At 36.7% G+C, this 17041-nt stretch overlaps 1 protein-coding gene across 1 annotated transcript in view; it reads right to left on the reverse strand.

Moving 5' to 3' along the window:
• The window catches only part of LOC138695761 (uncharacterized), a 223861-nt gene that overhangs the window by 21165 nt on the left and 185655 nt on the right, over window positions 1-17041 (reverse strand). Inside the window, exons 12-14 of the mRNA XM_069819941.1 lie at window positions 9995-10338; window positions 4791-5089; window positions 2823-2969 (exon numbers count right to left, since the gene is read on the reverse strand). Of these exons, the coding sequence (XP_069676042.1) occupies window positions 2823-2969; window positions 4791-5089; window positions 9995-10338 (790 nt within the window). The remainder of the gene's footprint in view (window positions 1-2822; window positions 2970-4790; window positions 5090-9994; window positions 10339-17041) is intronic.

Consider the following 17041-nt stretch of genomic DNA (forward strand, 5'->3'; position numbering starts at 1 on the left):
CAGGATTGCCAGATTTTAAGACCAGAAACATATGAACACTTCATCTGTAAATAATTTAATACAAATAGCCCTGGTTTCTTCAACCTTTGTTAAAATGCACCTAACATAGCGTTAACTAACCGTAAGTTAAAAGTATGAATTGCTGTTAAAAATATTGCGTTTCTTCAACTTTACATTTCACATTTTAACATTCTGTTTGTCTATTCTCTGTTAGGACCAGAGATTCTAGAGTTTAACCATAACCTATAACCAACTATAGGCTCACTTCTGTTTTCTGAACTCTGACAATTGCGATTCTCGCTTGTTTCCATTATTTGATTCAGAGAGGATAGAAGTCTTTTTATTCTGTCAGGTTTGATTTCTGCTTCTTTCCACGTCTGTATCACAATAGCGTGGAGTGCCTTATTGGTATTGCTGTTGTGAAATGGAAAACACTGGAACAAAAATAAATCGTGGGACTAATTTCTCTTTGTTCTAGAGAAGCCTTCTGCTGGAAATTATTTCGCAGTATAAACCAATTAATGAGAATAAACAAACAAACGGATCTAAGTTGAAAGCGAAAAGTGAGGCTTGGCAGAAAATAGCCTTTACCTTTGTATGAACTTCTGGTCTGTCAAATCACAGAAATCATCCCCTCTGTTTATGTATTCATGGATATCATTTTCTAAATAATGCAGATATATAAGTTCAGCATCTAACACACCAGCCATATTGGATACTTCTATGCTAACAGAGAGTTAAATGATTTAACGGCATGAAATTGGGCAGTTAAATTAACATAGGTTTTTAACAGCCTGTTACTACTAACAGTAGTTGAAGAAATGCTTCAGCTGTTAAGTTTACAGTTAAAATAGAATAACACACTGTTATAATTTAACAAAGGTTGAAGAAACCGGGCCATAAATTACTACTATTTGCAGTAAGTTCTTAATCGATAAGTTTTCATCTTACGTATTTATTTATGAAATCAAATTTAATATGTATACTTCTCACATTCAGATTCTTCTGCAATAAGTTTGTATTTCACATAAGTGTTTTCATTAGAATCCTCTTCAAGATTATTTGAGAAAACAACCTTTGTATAAATATATTTGAAACTGATAGATAATTGGCTGTCATTATATTGCTCTAACTCTTAAAAATGTCACCAATCAACATCCATATTACCATTTAAATAATCGAAACATGCATTATGCAGTCAGCATCACATGAACAAATTACAAAGGACATAGAATATTCTCTTTAAAGACAATTTGTGAAGTTTGAATTACTATTTCACTTATCAGTACTATCTTATAATCCGAATTTACCATTGCTGTACTAAGAAATTATGAGTCGCATGAAAAATTAATAAAACCGCAAAGCAAAAGTAGAACATGATATTCAGTTGACTTCAACAAGAATTCTGAAACCAATACTACATTCAGATGAACAGGTAACTTCTATAACAACTGGAGCTGGATTACAAATTGTAATGCATGAACTAAAAATATTAAAACATTCAGAATGAAACAAATAAAAGAGGAGGAAAAGGGGAGAGAGAGAGAGTTCAAATAATAATAATAATAATAATTTATTTATTTAATCTGGCACAGCTAAGGCCAGTAGGCCTTCTCTTCCGCCCAGCCAGACTCTAATTCTAATTGAATACAATTGGTTACATAGTTATTACATTAATATCTAGACCATAAAACAACATGAAAGTAAATAATGAAAGTTGGATAAGTAATGTTAGTGTGACAATAATAAACATTGGTAAGAAATAGTGATGATGATGATGATGATGATGATGATGATGATGATGATGATGATGATAATAATAATAATAATAATAATAATAATAATAATGAGATAATTCAGATATTTATCTGTGATATATATAACCATTAAACATTGAGAAACCTGAAACAGCTATTATTTTTTTATTTTTTATTTTATTGGGTTACTTTACGATGCTGTATCAACATCTAGGTTATTTAGCGTCTAAATGATATGAAGGTGATAATGTCAGTGAAATGAGTCCGGGGTCCAGCACCGAAAGTTACCCAGCATTTGCTCGTATTGGGTTGAGGGAAAACCCCAGAAAAAAACCTCAACCAGGTAACTTGCCCCGACCAGGATTCAAACCCGGGCCACCTGGTTTCGCAGCCAGACGTGCTGACCGTTACTCCACAGGTGTGGACAAGAGCTATTATTGTTAACAAGAATTGTTAGAAAAATATTTCGTTAGCCTATTCTTAAATTGGTTTGATGTCTGACAGTCCCTGACATTACTCGGTAGGGAATTCCAAAGCCGAGGAACAGCCACAGTGAAAGAAGATGAATATGAGGATGTTCGGTGGGAGGGAATGGATAATATTGAGGAGTGTTGTGATCGTGTGTCTAGGTTATGATGGGTGGATAAATTTTGAAAACGAGACGCAAGATAGACAGGAGTGGAGAAATGCAATATGTGAAAGAGAAGGGAAAGACAGTGGATTTTCCTACGATCTTCTAGACAGAGCCAGGACAACATTTCGAGGGAAGGTGTTACGTGATCAGCCCGACGAATATTGCAGACGAAACGGACGCACATATTATGAACACGTTGTAACAATCTTAAGATGCAGCTTAAAATGCTGCACATTTCAAACAGGTAAACTTTACTTAAGATACAACTAAGAGCAAAATCAAGTTTCTGTACTTTTATTTTTACATAATAGTGAATTTTTTAAACATATTGCTTGAAACCTCTTTCAGTAAGCAGCAAGTCAATGTAATAATAAGATAGATGATAATTACTTCCTCGTATCATGTTCAAGTTGACACTCAGAAGAACTTACCTTTCGTGCATTGATGGAGGAATGAGGCCCATTGGCGTAGTTAACATATCTGGAGAGTACCTCAGCCCATACAGAGGATATGAAGGAGGTATTGGAGGAAACAGAGGCGGCCTAAGCATCCTCTCTAGATATAACTGCTCTTCCAACCTACAATATAAATAAATGTGTAAGAAAGAATTAAATAAAACAGAACTGAGATCATACTTTTACATATATAAACAAGTTAAGAAGCAAATACTTTCCCATAAACTGTATACTTATGTTTTGGAACTGACTGGAACTTTAATCACTTTAATTCAGCACTCAGACATTGTTCCAAGTGAATTTAGTCTGACCTATCATTCACACACAAGTGCTCCTCTTAAAAGCATTTTAATGCAATGATACTGGAAACTGAATATTCGGTTATCCATGCAAGTATTTCTATGAGCGTAATATAAATTCATTATGAAAGAATATCTGGAGGATGAAATATTTCATCACTATCATCTTCATGATACTTCAAGAGTGTATTTATATGCATGTGATCAGCAGGCTTCGAGACTTGGGACCCGATAGGCTACAATAAGTTTACTGTGCATGTACTATAGGTTGTTGACTCACTGCAGGTAGTCAAAGGTAGAGATGTGTTGAGGTAACAACATTGCTGTTTAGAGTAGAGTACGGTAGTATGGGGAAACACACATTGTACATTCTGAAAGTAAATATACATTACACAATGACAATGTCAAAAGAATGTGAAAAGCATTTATTCTCCTGTCTTTTATAAGCATCTGTGTTTAATTACACACAGTGTTAATAGTGGAAATAAGCATGTAGCAATTTTAATTTCTTCATTTATCCTGTTGGTCGTCTTTAGGAAGTGCAGTTGCAGTACCGAATTGCAATGTACTACAAGATACATTCTCAGTGTCTCAAACGTAAATCTTTTTCGTTGATCTGCCAAACACAGTTTGTACTGCGAAAAGCTGCGCTCTACATCGCATGACGTGATAGGAACAAAACGAAAAAACCTAATAACATCATTGCAGTCTCTAAGAGACAGTTCTTTATTCTCTGGTGACTCTATGTCCACTAATTTGCTGTTCATAATACACAATGTTCCATATCCGTTATTTTTACATAAAATTGATTTCCACTTCTGTTTTACACGTTCAGTAACCGGTGTACTTGATGCCTCATTAATTCTCTGTGTCATTTCCTCAACTAATTTGAGGGCTACCGGCATCTCTTGCTCTGACTTTTCTAACCGTGTAATAGTTTCAGACACAGTTTGTATGAAAACCAAATTATTCGTCAGAACCTTCAAATCCAGAGCGTTTTCCTTTGCGTATTTGTTGGCATTCATTCTACAGTACCCCCACCCACTGTACGCTTTACCACTATACTCAGTAGGCCGTTATGCGGATTTCCCACTGAACAGCTCTATCGGGTCCGAAGTCTCGAAGCCTGGTGATCAGGTACAGACCGTGTAACAAGAAAAATAAAAAAAGACAGGAAAGAGGCAAGAAAGAAAATAAATAGAGAATAAATATAAGAGAATGTTAAGAAAAATCAAGAACAATGGTAAGATGGATAGTAGTTTTTTTAAGTTGTTTCATTTTACAATGCTTTATCAACAGTAATGGTTATCTAGCATCTGAGTGGTAATGTCAGTGAAATGAGTCCAGGGTCCAGCATCGAAAGTTACCAAGCATTTGCTCTTAAAGGGCTGGGGGGAAAACCTCAACCAGGATTTGAACCTGGGACCGCTCGTTTTATAGTCAGACATGCTAACCGTTACTACACAGAGGTGGAATGGATAATAGGAAAGTAAAAAAAAAAAAACTAAAGAGAGAGAAACAAAGAAAAACAATGAAGGAAAATATATGAAGAAAGAGGGGGAAAAAAATAAAGTGAAGGGTAGAAGAAAACAAGAAGGGGGGGGGGGAGGAAGAAAAATGTGATATAGAGAAATCTGTCATTTGCCTGTATGCATGCTGCAGATGTGGTGAAGGGTATAGGCCGTGGTGGTACGGATTGTATGCTGCTGCAGCTGCCGGATCCAGGCCAAAGGGGGCCGGAGCAGGGGGGTGCTGACCAATTCTGTGAGCAGAATCTTCAGGTCGGTAGGGCTGGAAACCACGGATTTCAGAAGAAGCAGGTACGGAGCCTCCTGCACTGCTGCGACCGCTAGTTCCTGCGTACATCGGGCCTTCATCTGGAGGACGAGATGACGCTCCACCTCGTGACGTCACAGGCTGCTCATGTGCAGAGGCTCCACGTTCCTACACACCAAATAATTACATGAGGACAGGGAACAAAGTACTTAGTTTTAATATTTGACTATACTTTGAGTGAATATTAAGGCTGTTCACAATAAACAGGAAACGAGAATCGGAACGAAAACGAAAACGGTAAAACTGTTAAAATGTGTACATTTGAATGTGAGCATTCACAATTAACGAAAAGCTTGCCGGAGCCCAGGATCGGGAACGGAGAGTTGGCCAAGTTTCAACTTTGGCGTTCACGTTTCCGATCACAGCCCACTAGATTCATTCTATTGCCATCTAAAAGCTATTTTGTCGTCGTATATTTTGTAGCAAGAAGACCGTGACATAACCTATGCATTATTTTGTTCTGTACTGTGCATCATGCAGCAAGTTTTATTTGATGAGATTCTAATATTGAGTGTTGAGGAAAATCCTCACGTTTATGATAAGCGGCGCGCCTCGTATAAAGATGAGAAAATGAAGGAGAATACGTGGCTTTCAAAAGCTGCATCTTTGAACACCGATCGTAAGTGAATCATATTTTATTACTGTATTGGTTGTATTACACACTACATATTCACGCTTCAATTCAATAACTACTGTTGTGTTCATTTTTGTTCTATTACAAATGTTTCTTCTCTAATTATTTTTCCGTTATGGTAGACTTAAAATAGTTTGTGATAATAAAGATGCATGGGCATATTTATAGTACCGCTGAAATTTTGAAGTTGGTTAACCTATGTTTATGTTGGCTGCCTTGTACTCATGAGAGAACGCCATTGGTCAATTATACACAACTAACATCAGAATGCGTAATATCGACTTTACATATCGTTATTGACATGCATATCGATATGCATAGTCGTCTACATTCTCGGTTTATTGTGAATCAAAAATTTTCATATTCACGTCCTCTGCTTCTCGTTTTCACTCTGGTTCTCGTTCCGGTTTATTGTGAACCAGCCTTTACTTTTCCACTCACATTCAGCTACCAGTAAGTCATGTAACTCCTTATCTACAGATTGCACCTGTATTATCTCGCTCACAAATTGTTTAGGCTGGTGATTACAACCACAATAATGACATGTACTGTGACAAGGCCATTGCTATATTGCTGCAGAAAGTTTCCCTACATTTGACACAGTTCACTTCATTCCAAGGAATCACATGAAGACAACAAATTTACCTCAAAACTTTCCCAACAAACAGCCTTGCAAATAAGCACAGAATATTTAGACGTCCGCCAAAAAATCTACAGCACCATTTTCTTAGGTACCTGATCCACTGCATCTCAAAAGCAGGTCATGGTCTGTGTGATTTGTAGATGATTCTGTGTTTCGAAAGTTTTTTGCACGCTTGTTTTAACAAGTTACAGACTGATCTTCACTGAATTTTGGAAGGGAATCATTGAAATGTTCTGCCAATTCCAGTAATACAACTTAAAAGCCATCTAGTGGTAGTAGTGAGTTTTGTAATTACGGGTCACCACTAACAGATCACGTATTCTTAATATTGTTAAAAATGCACACAATACTATGTCACATGTCACAATAATTCTCAAATGATTTCGTCAGTGATCTGTAGATCCATATCATGAAACCATGGGCATTTCAAATTCGGGTGAGAGTAGAACAAATGAAAGCTGCCTTCTAGATGACCGAGGACTAAGCTTCCCTTGAATCCAGAGCCATCATCGCAATGTCTTTACTCTCTTCCACTAGCATAACAAGGAAATCGGTATGAACTTGTGTTAGTGTGCTAGAAATTACTGTAACACCCATCTGAAAATTTAGTTACTTCATGGCCTATGAATGAAGTTAACAAAATTTAAAAATGGGTGAAATTAAATCAATTACATTACAAGAAATAATTATTACTCTGAACAGGAATTTTTTCTAACATACAGACGTGGACAAATTATTAGACTAAAACGTTTTCTTGGAAACATAATATAATTCGTCATATCAACTATCAGTATAATTCACAGAGTCTCTATTGTTGTAAATATGATTGTTTACATCTTCTGGTATATTTTTCCAGTGGTTAAGTATATTTTTTTCTGGCTATGTCGGTGCTATTGGTGTTTTAATTATATACTGCAGAAGATATTCTCCCATGGCCTGCAAGAAGACCGGACATGAACGAAATTGAAAATCTGTGATCTATACTAAAGAAGGAAGTGAATAAAAAGAGGCTTACAACAAAACATGGACTCATTTAAGCACTGTCTTAAATCTGGCTAAATGATACTGATATTCAAAGAAAGTGTCAAACTTTGGTTTCCAGCATCCCTGACAAAATCAACGTGTTAATAAAGAGTAAGGGAATGTTCACAAAATATTAATAACCTCAATACTCAATTTTCTCTTCATTATATCTGTGCAAAATACATTTATGTTCATTATTTCTACCGATAAATACAGCTTCGTTGCACATATAATTAATTTAGTCTAATAATTTGTCCACGTCTGTATTACTAAAGACCATTTATGAAGAAGGGCCCATCCCTTCTTCCATATAAATTATTTTCATTTATTAATTTTGCAGGCATCACCTAGTTGTGCTCGCTCACGAATTTTTTTATTTCTTCATTATGTTTTTGTGAAATATGCTTAACCTTGTTATTTTTTCTATTGACTTAATGCTTGCCTCCTTAGTGGAAGAAGAGTCTTTTCTCTCAGAGGTTTAAAAAAGCGAGATAGGTCCTTCTTCCACCAGCCCTTCAATTCATGCCAGTCCACAATATGGTCAGTAAATTTTTACTAGAGACCCTCTCACTCTGACAAAATATTCTTTTAAGTGCTGTAAATCTATAATATGAGACATCCGAGTTTACTTCACTTCTGAAGGAAAATATGCTAAGGATTTCACTTTTTAACCTTGGATCTAATGATAAGCTTGGTAAGCACTTTACAATGATTACAGGTGATATATTTCTTTAAGATACTGTTATTACCTAACCGATACCAATATTTGACTTGTAAAGACTGCGTAAGCAAATGTCATGCCATAATCCAGGAGATCCAAACTTCTGTCAAAATCAAGAAATATATTTTGTGCGAGATCGTGCGTATTTGCTTGGTTTCTGCACAAAACCAATCCGCGGAAAGTCTAAAATTCCACATTCAGTATTCCCAACCTAACACACATAATAATTTCCCCTCTTCTTATCGCTTAAGTGACATATTGATTTTACTGCTCTAGGCTTTAGCATATTATTTTTAGAGACGTTCAATATAGTAATAATTATAAATTGGAAACTTACCACTGCAATTTCACCTAAATTGCACTGTTAATTATTGTTTTTAAATATTTGCAAAAATTAAGTAAACTCTACACTCCACTAAAGTTACTGCATTCGTGATGCAAGTAACATTAAGGAAGCCGTGAAAAAATCAACAAGATTCCAGACTCATCATACACTGGGGGGAAAAAAAGACAGACGTATACCACGGCCTGCTGGAGTATAGTAAACACAGAAAACATTTTAAAGCAACAATGTTGAAGACAGATATTTTTGTTTTGCAAATTTGCCGTCACTGAACAGAACCAAGATGGTTATTTCATTGCAACTAATTAGAAATTCCTCTTTCAGGTATGTAATAAACGATCTTCGCACAAAATAATGTACGATACACGAGCGGTATGTTTTCTTTCAATTCTCGGAAATTAAAAAACCTCAACTACGTTTCGGTTTTTCAAACTTTTCCTCGAACATGAAAACTTCAACATACTGCTCTTGTAACGTATATTACTATTTAAGTGGTGTAAATCTATAATATGAGACTTCCGAGTTTACTTCACTTCTGAAGGAAAATATGCTAAGGATTTCACTTTTTAACCTTGGATCTAATGATAAGCTTGGTAACCACTTTACATTGATTACAGGTGATATATTTCTTTAAGATACTGTTATTACCTAACCAATACCAATATTTGACTTTTAAAGACTGCGTAAGCAGATATCATGCCATAATCCAGGTTTAGAGTTAACAATGAAAGCAGGAGATCCAAACTTCTGTCAAAATCAAGAAACATATTTTCTTTTTATCACGGCACCTTAATTATAAATGGAAAACAAATAGGCATGCTATCTTACTTACTTACTGGCTTTTAAGGAACCTGGAGGTTCATTGCCGCCCTCACATAAGCCCGCCATTGGTCCCTATCCTGAGCAAGATTAATCCAGTCTCTACCATCATATCCCACCTCCCTCAAATCCATTTTAATATTATATTCCCATCTACGTCTCGGCCTCCCTAGAAGTCTTTTTCCCTCTGGCCTCCCAACCTAACACTATATATGCATTTCTGGATTCGCCCATACGTGCTACATGCCCTGCCCATCTCAAAACGTCTGGATTTAATGTTCCTAATTATGTCAGGTGAAGAATACAATGCATGCAGTTCTGTGTTGTGTAACTTTCTCCATTCTCCTGTAACTTCAGCCCTCTTAGCCCCAAATATTTTCCTAAGCACCTTATTCTCAAACACCCCTACTCTCTGTTCCTCTCTCAAAGTGAGAGTCCAAGTTTCACAACCATAAAGAACAACCGGTAATATAACTGTTTTATAAATTCTAACTTTCAGATTTTTTGACAGCAGACTGGATGATAAAAGCTTCTCAACCGAATAATAACAGACATTTCCCTTATTTATTCTGTGTTTAATTTCCTCCCGAGTGTCATTTATATTTGTTACTGTTGCTCCAAGATATTTGAACTTCTCCACCTCTTCAAAGGATAAATTTCCAATTTTTATATTTCCATTTCGTACAAAATTCTCGTCACGAGACATAATCATATACTTTGACTTTTCGGGATTTAAACAGGCATGATTTCAATCATCAAAAATTAGATGTTCGGTATTGTAACTGGGGAATATTAATGCGAACCGACACAATATTATCAAAATGGCCTACTTTGCGAGTATCTTGACCGGCAGTAGGAGGAGGCGAAGCTCCGCGGACTAGAGGTGGTGGTCCCCGTTTGGGGGACACCTGACGTGGAGCTGGAGGTGCTTCTCCTTCAGTGTCACGTTCCGCAGGCGGCACGGCCTGCTTGGCCAGATTCCGGAGCGCTGCTGCAAATGATCCACTACTCGACGGGGGCTGCTTAGGCGGCACTCCAACAACCCCGGGACCTGGACCTGGCACTGTGTGTCCCCCAGGCAGGGGAGGCGCTCCTGAGTGGCGGTGCTTATTCTGAGGGGTAACTGACGGCAGGAGATGGCCTCCAGGCGGAGGTTTCGTACCAGGTGGGACACCTGCAACACAAAGAGAATACACAGGTCACACAGAAGGACAATCACTCTTTCTTTTACCTACGAGAAATTTCAATTCAATATTCTTTATAAATGATGATTCTGATTGCATTTCTCTCCGAAAGTTATGGAGTCATTCATGTTCATATCTCTTTGCTGTCAAAATTAGGATATGATTAGACCAGAACTTTGGTGCAATTACAGTAGAGTGCAAATTAATCCGAACACAACATATTTTTACATTTTCTGTCATTGTTGGCCTCACATTTTTACATTTTCTGTCATTGTTGGCCTCACAGCTGCTCATACCGCTTTAATTGACATCTGTAGTACGTGTAATTCCATTGTTGAAGGTCTGTCATTATTTTTTTTATAATATGTGACTTTTTGCCTGTCGTTTTGTACTTATAAGCATTTCAGTTGTGTTGAAGACTTAATACTGCAATCCTGTGTACATTCTGTCGTCTTCACAAATGGATACAACTCCACGAAAACGGTCTAAAATTATAACATTAGCAGAGCATTCTTCTATGACACAGAGGCAAATTGCTGCAGAATGTCACATCGGTTTGGCTACTGTTAATTCTATCATAAAATGATACAGGGAGACTGGGTCCATCACACCCCAGAAAAAAAGGAAACTGTGGCCGGAAAAGGAAGACTTCACCTGCAGATGATCGTTTAATTGTCAGGAAAAGTAAATTAAATCCTAGACTAACTGCTGTCGAATTAACCCGCGAGTTAATGGCTACCACTGGGGCGAATATTCACGTCACAACAGTGCGGCGTAGGCTTTTGGAAGCTGGACAAAGGGCTCGTAAGGCTATTAAGAAGCAACTGCTAACCCCTGTTATGTGCAAATAACGCTTAATGTGGGCAAAATTACATCAACACTGGACAGTGAATGACTGGAAGAATGTACTTTTTTCCGATGAGTCTCATTTCGAGGTCCACGGCCACCGTGTTTCTTACGTATGGAAAGGATCCGAAAAAGTAACAGCAGCTCATCTCCAACAAGCACCCAAATACCCCCCTAAAGTAATGTTTTGGGGTTGTTTTACACATGAAGGGCCTGGAGCATTAATACCTATCAAGGGAATGATGAATTGGAAACCAGAATCGTACCCCAGCTGGAAAAATCATTTCCGGATGGCAGAGGTATGTTCCAACAAGACCTGGCACCATGCCATATGTCTCGAAAAACTACAGAATTCTTCAACAAGAAGAATATTCAGGTACTCCCCTGGCCAGGCAAGTCACCCTACATCAACCCCATTGAGAACTTGTGGTCAATTTGCAAAAAAAGAATGCAAAAAATGGATTGTTCTACAAAGGAGAAGATGATTTCTGCCCTCATTGGTGTATGGTTTCGCGATGAAGAAATGAAGAATATTTGTGGGAAATTAATGGAATCCATGCCAAATCGTCTCAGAGCTGTTATTAGGAACAAGGGAGGCCACATAGATTACTGAGGTATGTCTTAGATCCTTTTTTTATCCCGTTTGAGTGTTTTTGCATAAGTAATTACGTTGTTCGGATTAATTTGCACGCTACTGTATTGTCCAAGGATTCTAATATTTTGCAATTCATTTTGATTAATTTTCAGAAAAGTCTATGATATATAATACGAATATTTATTTTCAGTCAATGACTTTACTATTATTATATGTAAGGTGCGAGTCCTTACATTACATGATTTAATATTGTATGAACGTTTATGCCGCAAATCAACATCATATGACAACCTAATATTGAAATATATCGTCGGATACAAATTATATCCATAACAACTGTGAATAATTAGACTCAAGGCACAACTTCAGTCTATATATTATGACGTACATACATTTAGAAGGAGAAAAAACGTGCAGTGATGATGAAACAAGAATACGGGCACGAACAAATCAGTTAACATAGTTCAAAGACTGTAATGCATCTCTTCATACAATATAGTATACAGATTTCATTTTATTTTTTATTATTTTATCAGTGAAGACCTGCAAACATATTTGTACAAGTATTGTAATCACACGTGTGCTTTTTAATCATTTGACAATAGGGTGTAGTCACACAAGAAAGACACATTTATGTCCTAATTATGTTGGTTTTTATCATGTTTTTATCATATTGTTGCTTATTAATATATATTGTATTTTGGTTTGTAGAGACATATGTACCTGTTAGTGATGATATTTTTTTAGTAGGTTGTTTTACGAGGCTTTATCAACATCTTAGGTTATTTAGCGTCTGAATGAGATGAAGGTGATAATGCCGGTGAAATGAGTCCGAGGTCCAGCACCGAAAGTTACCCAGCAATGATGATATTGCTATATAGAATGTTGTATCTGATGATGTTGGTATGAAACCGACGAAAACGTTCGTACAATATTAAATCATGTAATGTAAGGAATTGCACCTTACATATATTAATAGTAAAGTCACTGACTGAAACTAAATATTCATATTATACAAGGATTCTAAGTTTTCTTTAGATATAATCTTTCTTACTTGGTTATTTAACGACGCTGTATTAACTACTGGATTATTTAGCGTCGATGGAATTGGTGATAGCGAGATGAGGCCGAGGATTCGCCGTAGATTACCTAACATTTGCCTTACGGTTGGGGAAAACCTCGGAAAAAACCCAACCAGGTATCAGCCCGAGCGCAACTCTGGATCAGCAGGCAAACGCGCTACCGCCTGTGGCAGATATACATTTAGACTGTTAATTCTACACTTACATTTCAAACGATCTTTTCCTCAGAATATCTTAAAAATTAAGAATTATTATTTATATCATATCTAGGCTAGATTTAAAACATAAGCGTAATTGTGCTGATTACATTCCTTTCGATAGTGACCAATAAATGAAAATAAATTACACTATAAATACACACTAATTTATAACTCCTTTCTATGCTGTTGGGAACTGTAAGAAAGAAACAAAATGTTCGAGTCACGTTCTCTCGCAAACAAATTTAAAAATTATGGTTTATTTAACGACGCTCGCAACTGCCGAGGTTATATCAGCGTCGCAGGTGAGTCTGTAGCATTTAAGTACACTTAAATGCCATCGACCTAGGCCGGAATCGAACCCGCAACCTCGAACACAGACGGCCAGTGCTATACCGACTACGCTACATAGGGCGACTCTCGCAAACAATAAACAACCAGAACTAATATCGCGATCTAATTCAGTACAGAAAACTAAAACTTCCATTTACCACTGTACCGCATCATTTTCTTTGTCCGATTCAAGGAAACTTTTGGGTTGTTTCAGATGAAGTAACTTTTTCGTCAGTCGGATGGGGACGTTAAGCCTGGAGGCCCCTTTGGTGCTATTCGACAGGAGTAGGCTATGTGCCGGCACCGGGTTTCTCCTTTTCCCTTCCTCATCTTCAGCATCCTCGCCCATTCCCTACACTAAACTTACACGAACATTTACACATACACTCACCCTAGTACACGACATAACTATCCATAGATACACATCATGCATAACGTGGCCCGCCGAAGTGGTGTGCAACTTGAAAATGGGCACAGTCCTGCCATCCTGTGGAACCCGAATCACGCAAGTGAAGTGGGTAGGCATTAGACACACACTTTTTAACACCAATCTAAGTACGTCTGTGTGTCTAATACCCTTATACCCCAAAGAATATTTTGTTGCCGCTTCTGATGTGACAAGCAGCGGCTACATTACAACAACAAAGATCACATAAAGGTAAACTGAAAACTGTATTCATGGTAAGATGCTGCAATGCCAGGTAATTCAGCACATGAACAAACATAATTGTACTCATTAAAATTACCGAACATCTGTGTCTTCAATCAGTGGCTCTTCCGAATATGTGTACAGTAAAACCCCGATTATCGTCACCCTATTAACCGATTGGTGGATTATCTGACTGTCTTTCTCGCTCGCAGAAAAAAATATGAAGTACTGTACATTATATTAGTACGACATTTTTCTACACAGTGTTTTTTATAAACCTTTACCCTTACGAATTATGGCCTACTCTTCGAGTGGCCGTACTGTTTAACTTCTAGGCAAAACGTCTTCTACAAGTGTCAAAAGAAAACATGTTGTACTACGGAAAAAAAGTGCAAGTAATTGAGTGATTTGGGAAAAGAGAAAATGAGGTTCATCTCACATCACAGTACGAGATATGAATTTCAACTGTGAGCGATTTAGGCTAATGAAAAATAAAATACAGGGACATCATTTTATTTTTACTTCAATTTTTATTGTACCTGAGTTTTTGAATGTACTTCACTCCCACCCCTTCTACTAATGAAGTTCAACCGTTCTCCACGCAGATCCAAGACCGCATATACAGCCATAGTAGCTTTATGTTCAGCGTAAACAGTACGTTCCACAAATATGTTCGCGTTATCCAGTGACGAAAGAGCTTTCAATATTGAATCATTTTCGCATAGGTACTGTCGTCCATTTGTCTACGTCGCATCCCGGTTTCCCCCACCTGCTTATATTCGCCTTTCTGTTAAAGCTAGTGGCTGGGCTGTCTTAGCTCTTTTCTGAGAACATTAATTTCTGTTAGGAATTGGACGTTTACGTAATATTATACAATTGTTTTAAATAACTTAAATAAAAGGGCCTCGTTAAGTAATTAACTGTCACGTGACTTCATCCCTTTCTACGACCCTACGACATAACCACTTGGACGGACAGTAGATAGTATGTCTGAGTAATTTTATCTTTTCGGGTCGGGTAGAAGTGAAGATTGAATTTACAGTACGTAAGGTACTCTTTTATAGAGTAGGTACGGAATTATTTCAACATGAGTTACTAGTACGAAGGACGAAACTGGTAATTGGAATTAGGTACAATAGTCTATAGTGCGATAATATGCACATTAGAACTGAAGCCTGTATCGAAATGAACGGCCACCATTTTAAAAAATGTGTTTAAATATCCATATCATGATTATTTTTCAATTTAACTTCATTCTCTATATTGTACGCTAATGTGCTGTACACAGTATAATATACACTGCATAATGAATACGTCCACATGGACAGCTCAGTTCGAGAGTAAAAACACTCATTGTTAATACTGTACTGTATTTTGATTAAACAAAAACCTAATGAAAATGATCAAACTCAAAATCGCGATATTTCCTAGTTTACGTAAATGGATGAACTACTTTTCTTCCCTCCTATACCTAGTAAAGTGATTTGTTTGTAAATTACGACAGTATCATCGAACTCCAGTCGTGGAAGGGGGGGGGGTATCAAACGGCGTTGATCCAAAGGTATAGCCAGGTTAATATTAAAAATGTTAGTAAAAATAAAATGATATCCCTGTATAAACTGTATAAAATTTGTAAATCTACAACATGAGACTCTACTATTCCTATCTTTCCACAGACAGTTGTCATAAGGAGTTTTCTTAGCCATTAAAAACCCGTAATTGAAAACCAGACATAAGTACAATAAATAATGCTTTAATAACTGATTTATCGGAAAATCAAACATGAATTGTAAAAAAAAAAAAGACTCAAATTATTGAACTTCTGATCTAGCATATTAAAAGAAAAGACCGTGGAGAAAATTACGAAAATATTATGTACTTAGTTTATGAAAACTTTTTACGGTACGGATTATCCGATTTTTTCGATTAACCGTTCACTCCACCCCCTTTATTACCACGGATAACAGAGGTTCTACTGTACATACTGGTACTTCAGTGAACTGCCTTCTCATTAGCCTACTTGAGTAGCTCAGTAAATACGAAATCAATGCCTTTTCCATTAGTGATACCATCATCAAAGAATTATGTACGTGGCCTGGTGTGTGTTTTAATCCGATCCTTGTTTGCGAAAGTTACTCTAATCTAGTGTGTAACAGCCAGCTTTTAACACGCTACTAGGAATGGCTGTATACAACACATTTTGCAGTTGGCTACGTCTACCTTCTTATCTGGGTATATAGTAGATGATTTAATTCATGCATGTCTTTTGACAGCGCTTCAATAAAGTGAACTACACACAGTAAAAATCATTCCCACCATGTTGTGAAACGCATAAACGTACGAGAAAGTGTGTAACCTTCATAACACCAATTTTTTCTTTTAGTTTATAAATATAAAATATGTACAATTCCAAAAAACATGTATCTAAACGACATATTATTTCAAATACCTGCTTGAGTAGCTTATTGTCATACATAGTAGTAGTATTTAGTAGTATTTATTTATTTAACCTGGTAGAGATAAGGCCGTCAGGCCTTCTCTGACCCTCTACCAGGAGATTCCAACTATAATATGAAGAATAAAATTACAATTAGTATTAGATTTACAATTACAATAGAAATCATAGTACCAAAAGATTACCTGACTAATGAAAGCTAGATAATTTATCATAGAAAAACAAAGAATATTTTATATTAAACAAATTAAACCTAGAATAACAAAATTGTATAGTGATGAAATTATCGGATATTGAAATATTTTGTGATAGATTAAGGAAACTATCTACAAGAAATCAATTACTGACCAAGTGCCTAGTAAGTTTGCGTTTGAATTCAATTTTATTTCGACAGTCCCTGATGCTAGCAGGCAACGAATTCCAGAGTCTTGGCAGGGCTATTGTGAAAGAGGATGAGTATGAGGAGGTGCGATGGGATGGTATTGTTAGTATTGTTTCATGACGAGAGCGTGTGTTCAGATTGTGGTGGGAAGAAA

Source organism: Periplaneta americana, chromosome 3, assembly GCF_040183065.1.
Source record: "Periplaneta americana isolate PAMFEO1 chromosome 3, P.americana_PAMFEO1_priV1, whole genome shotgun sequence".
NCBI lineage: Eukaryota > Metazoa > Arthropoda > Insecta > Blattodea > Blattidae > Periplaneta > Periplaneta americana.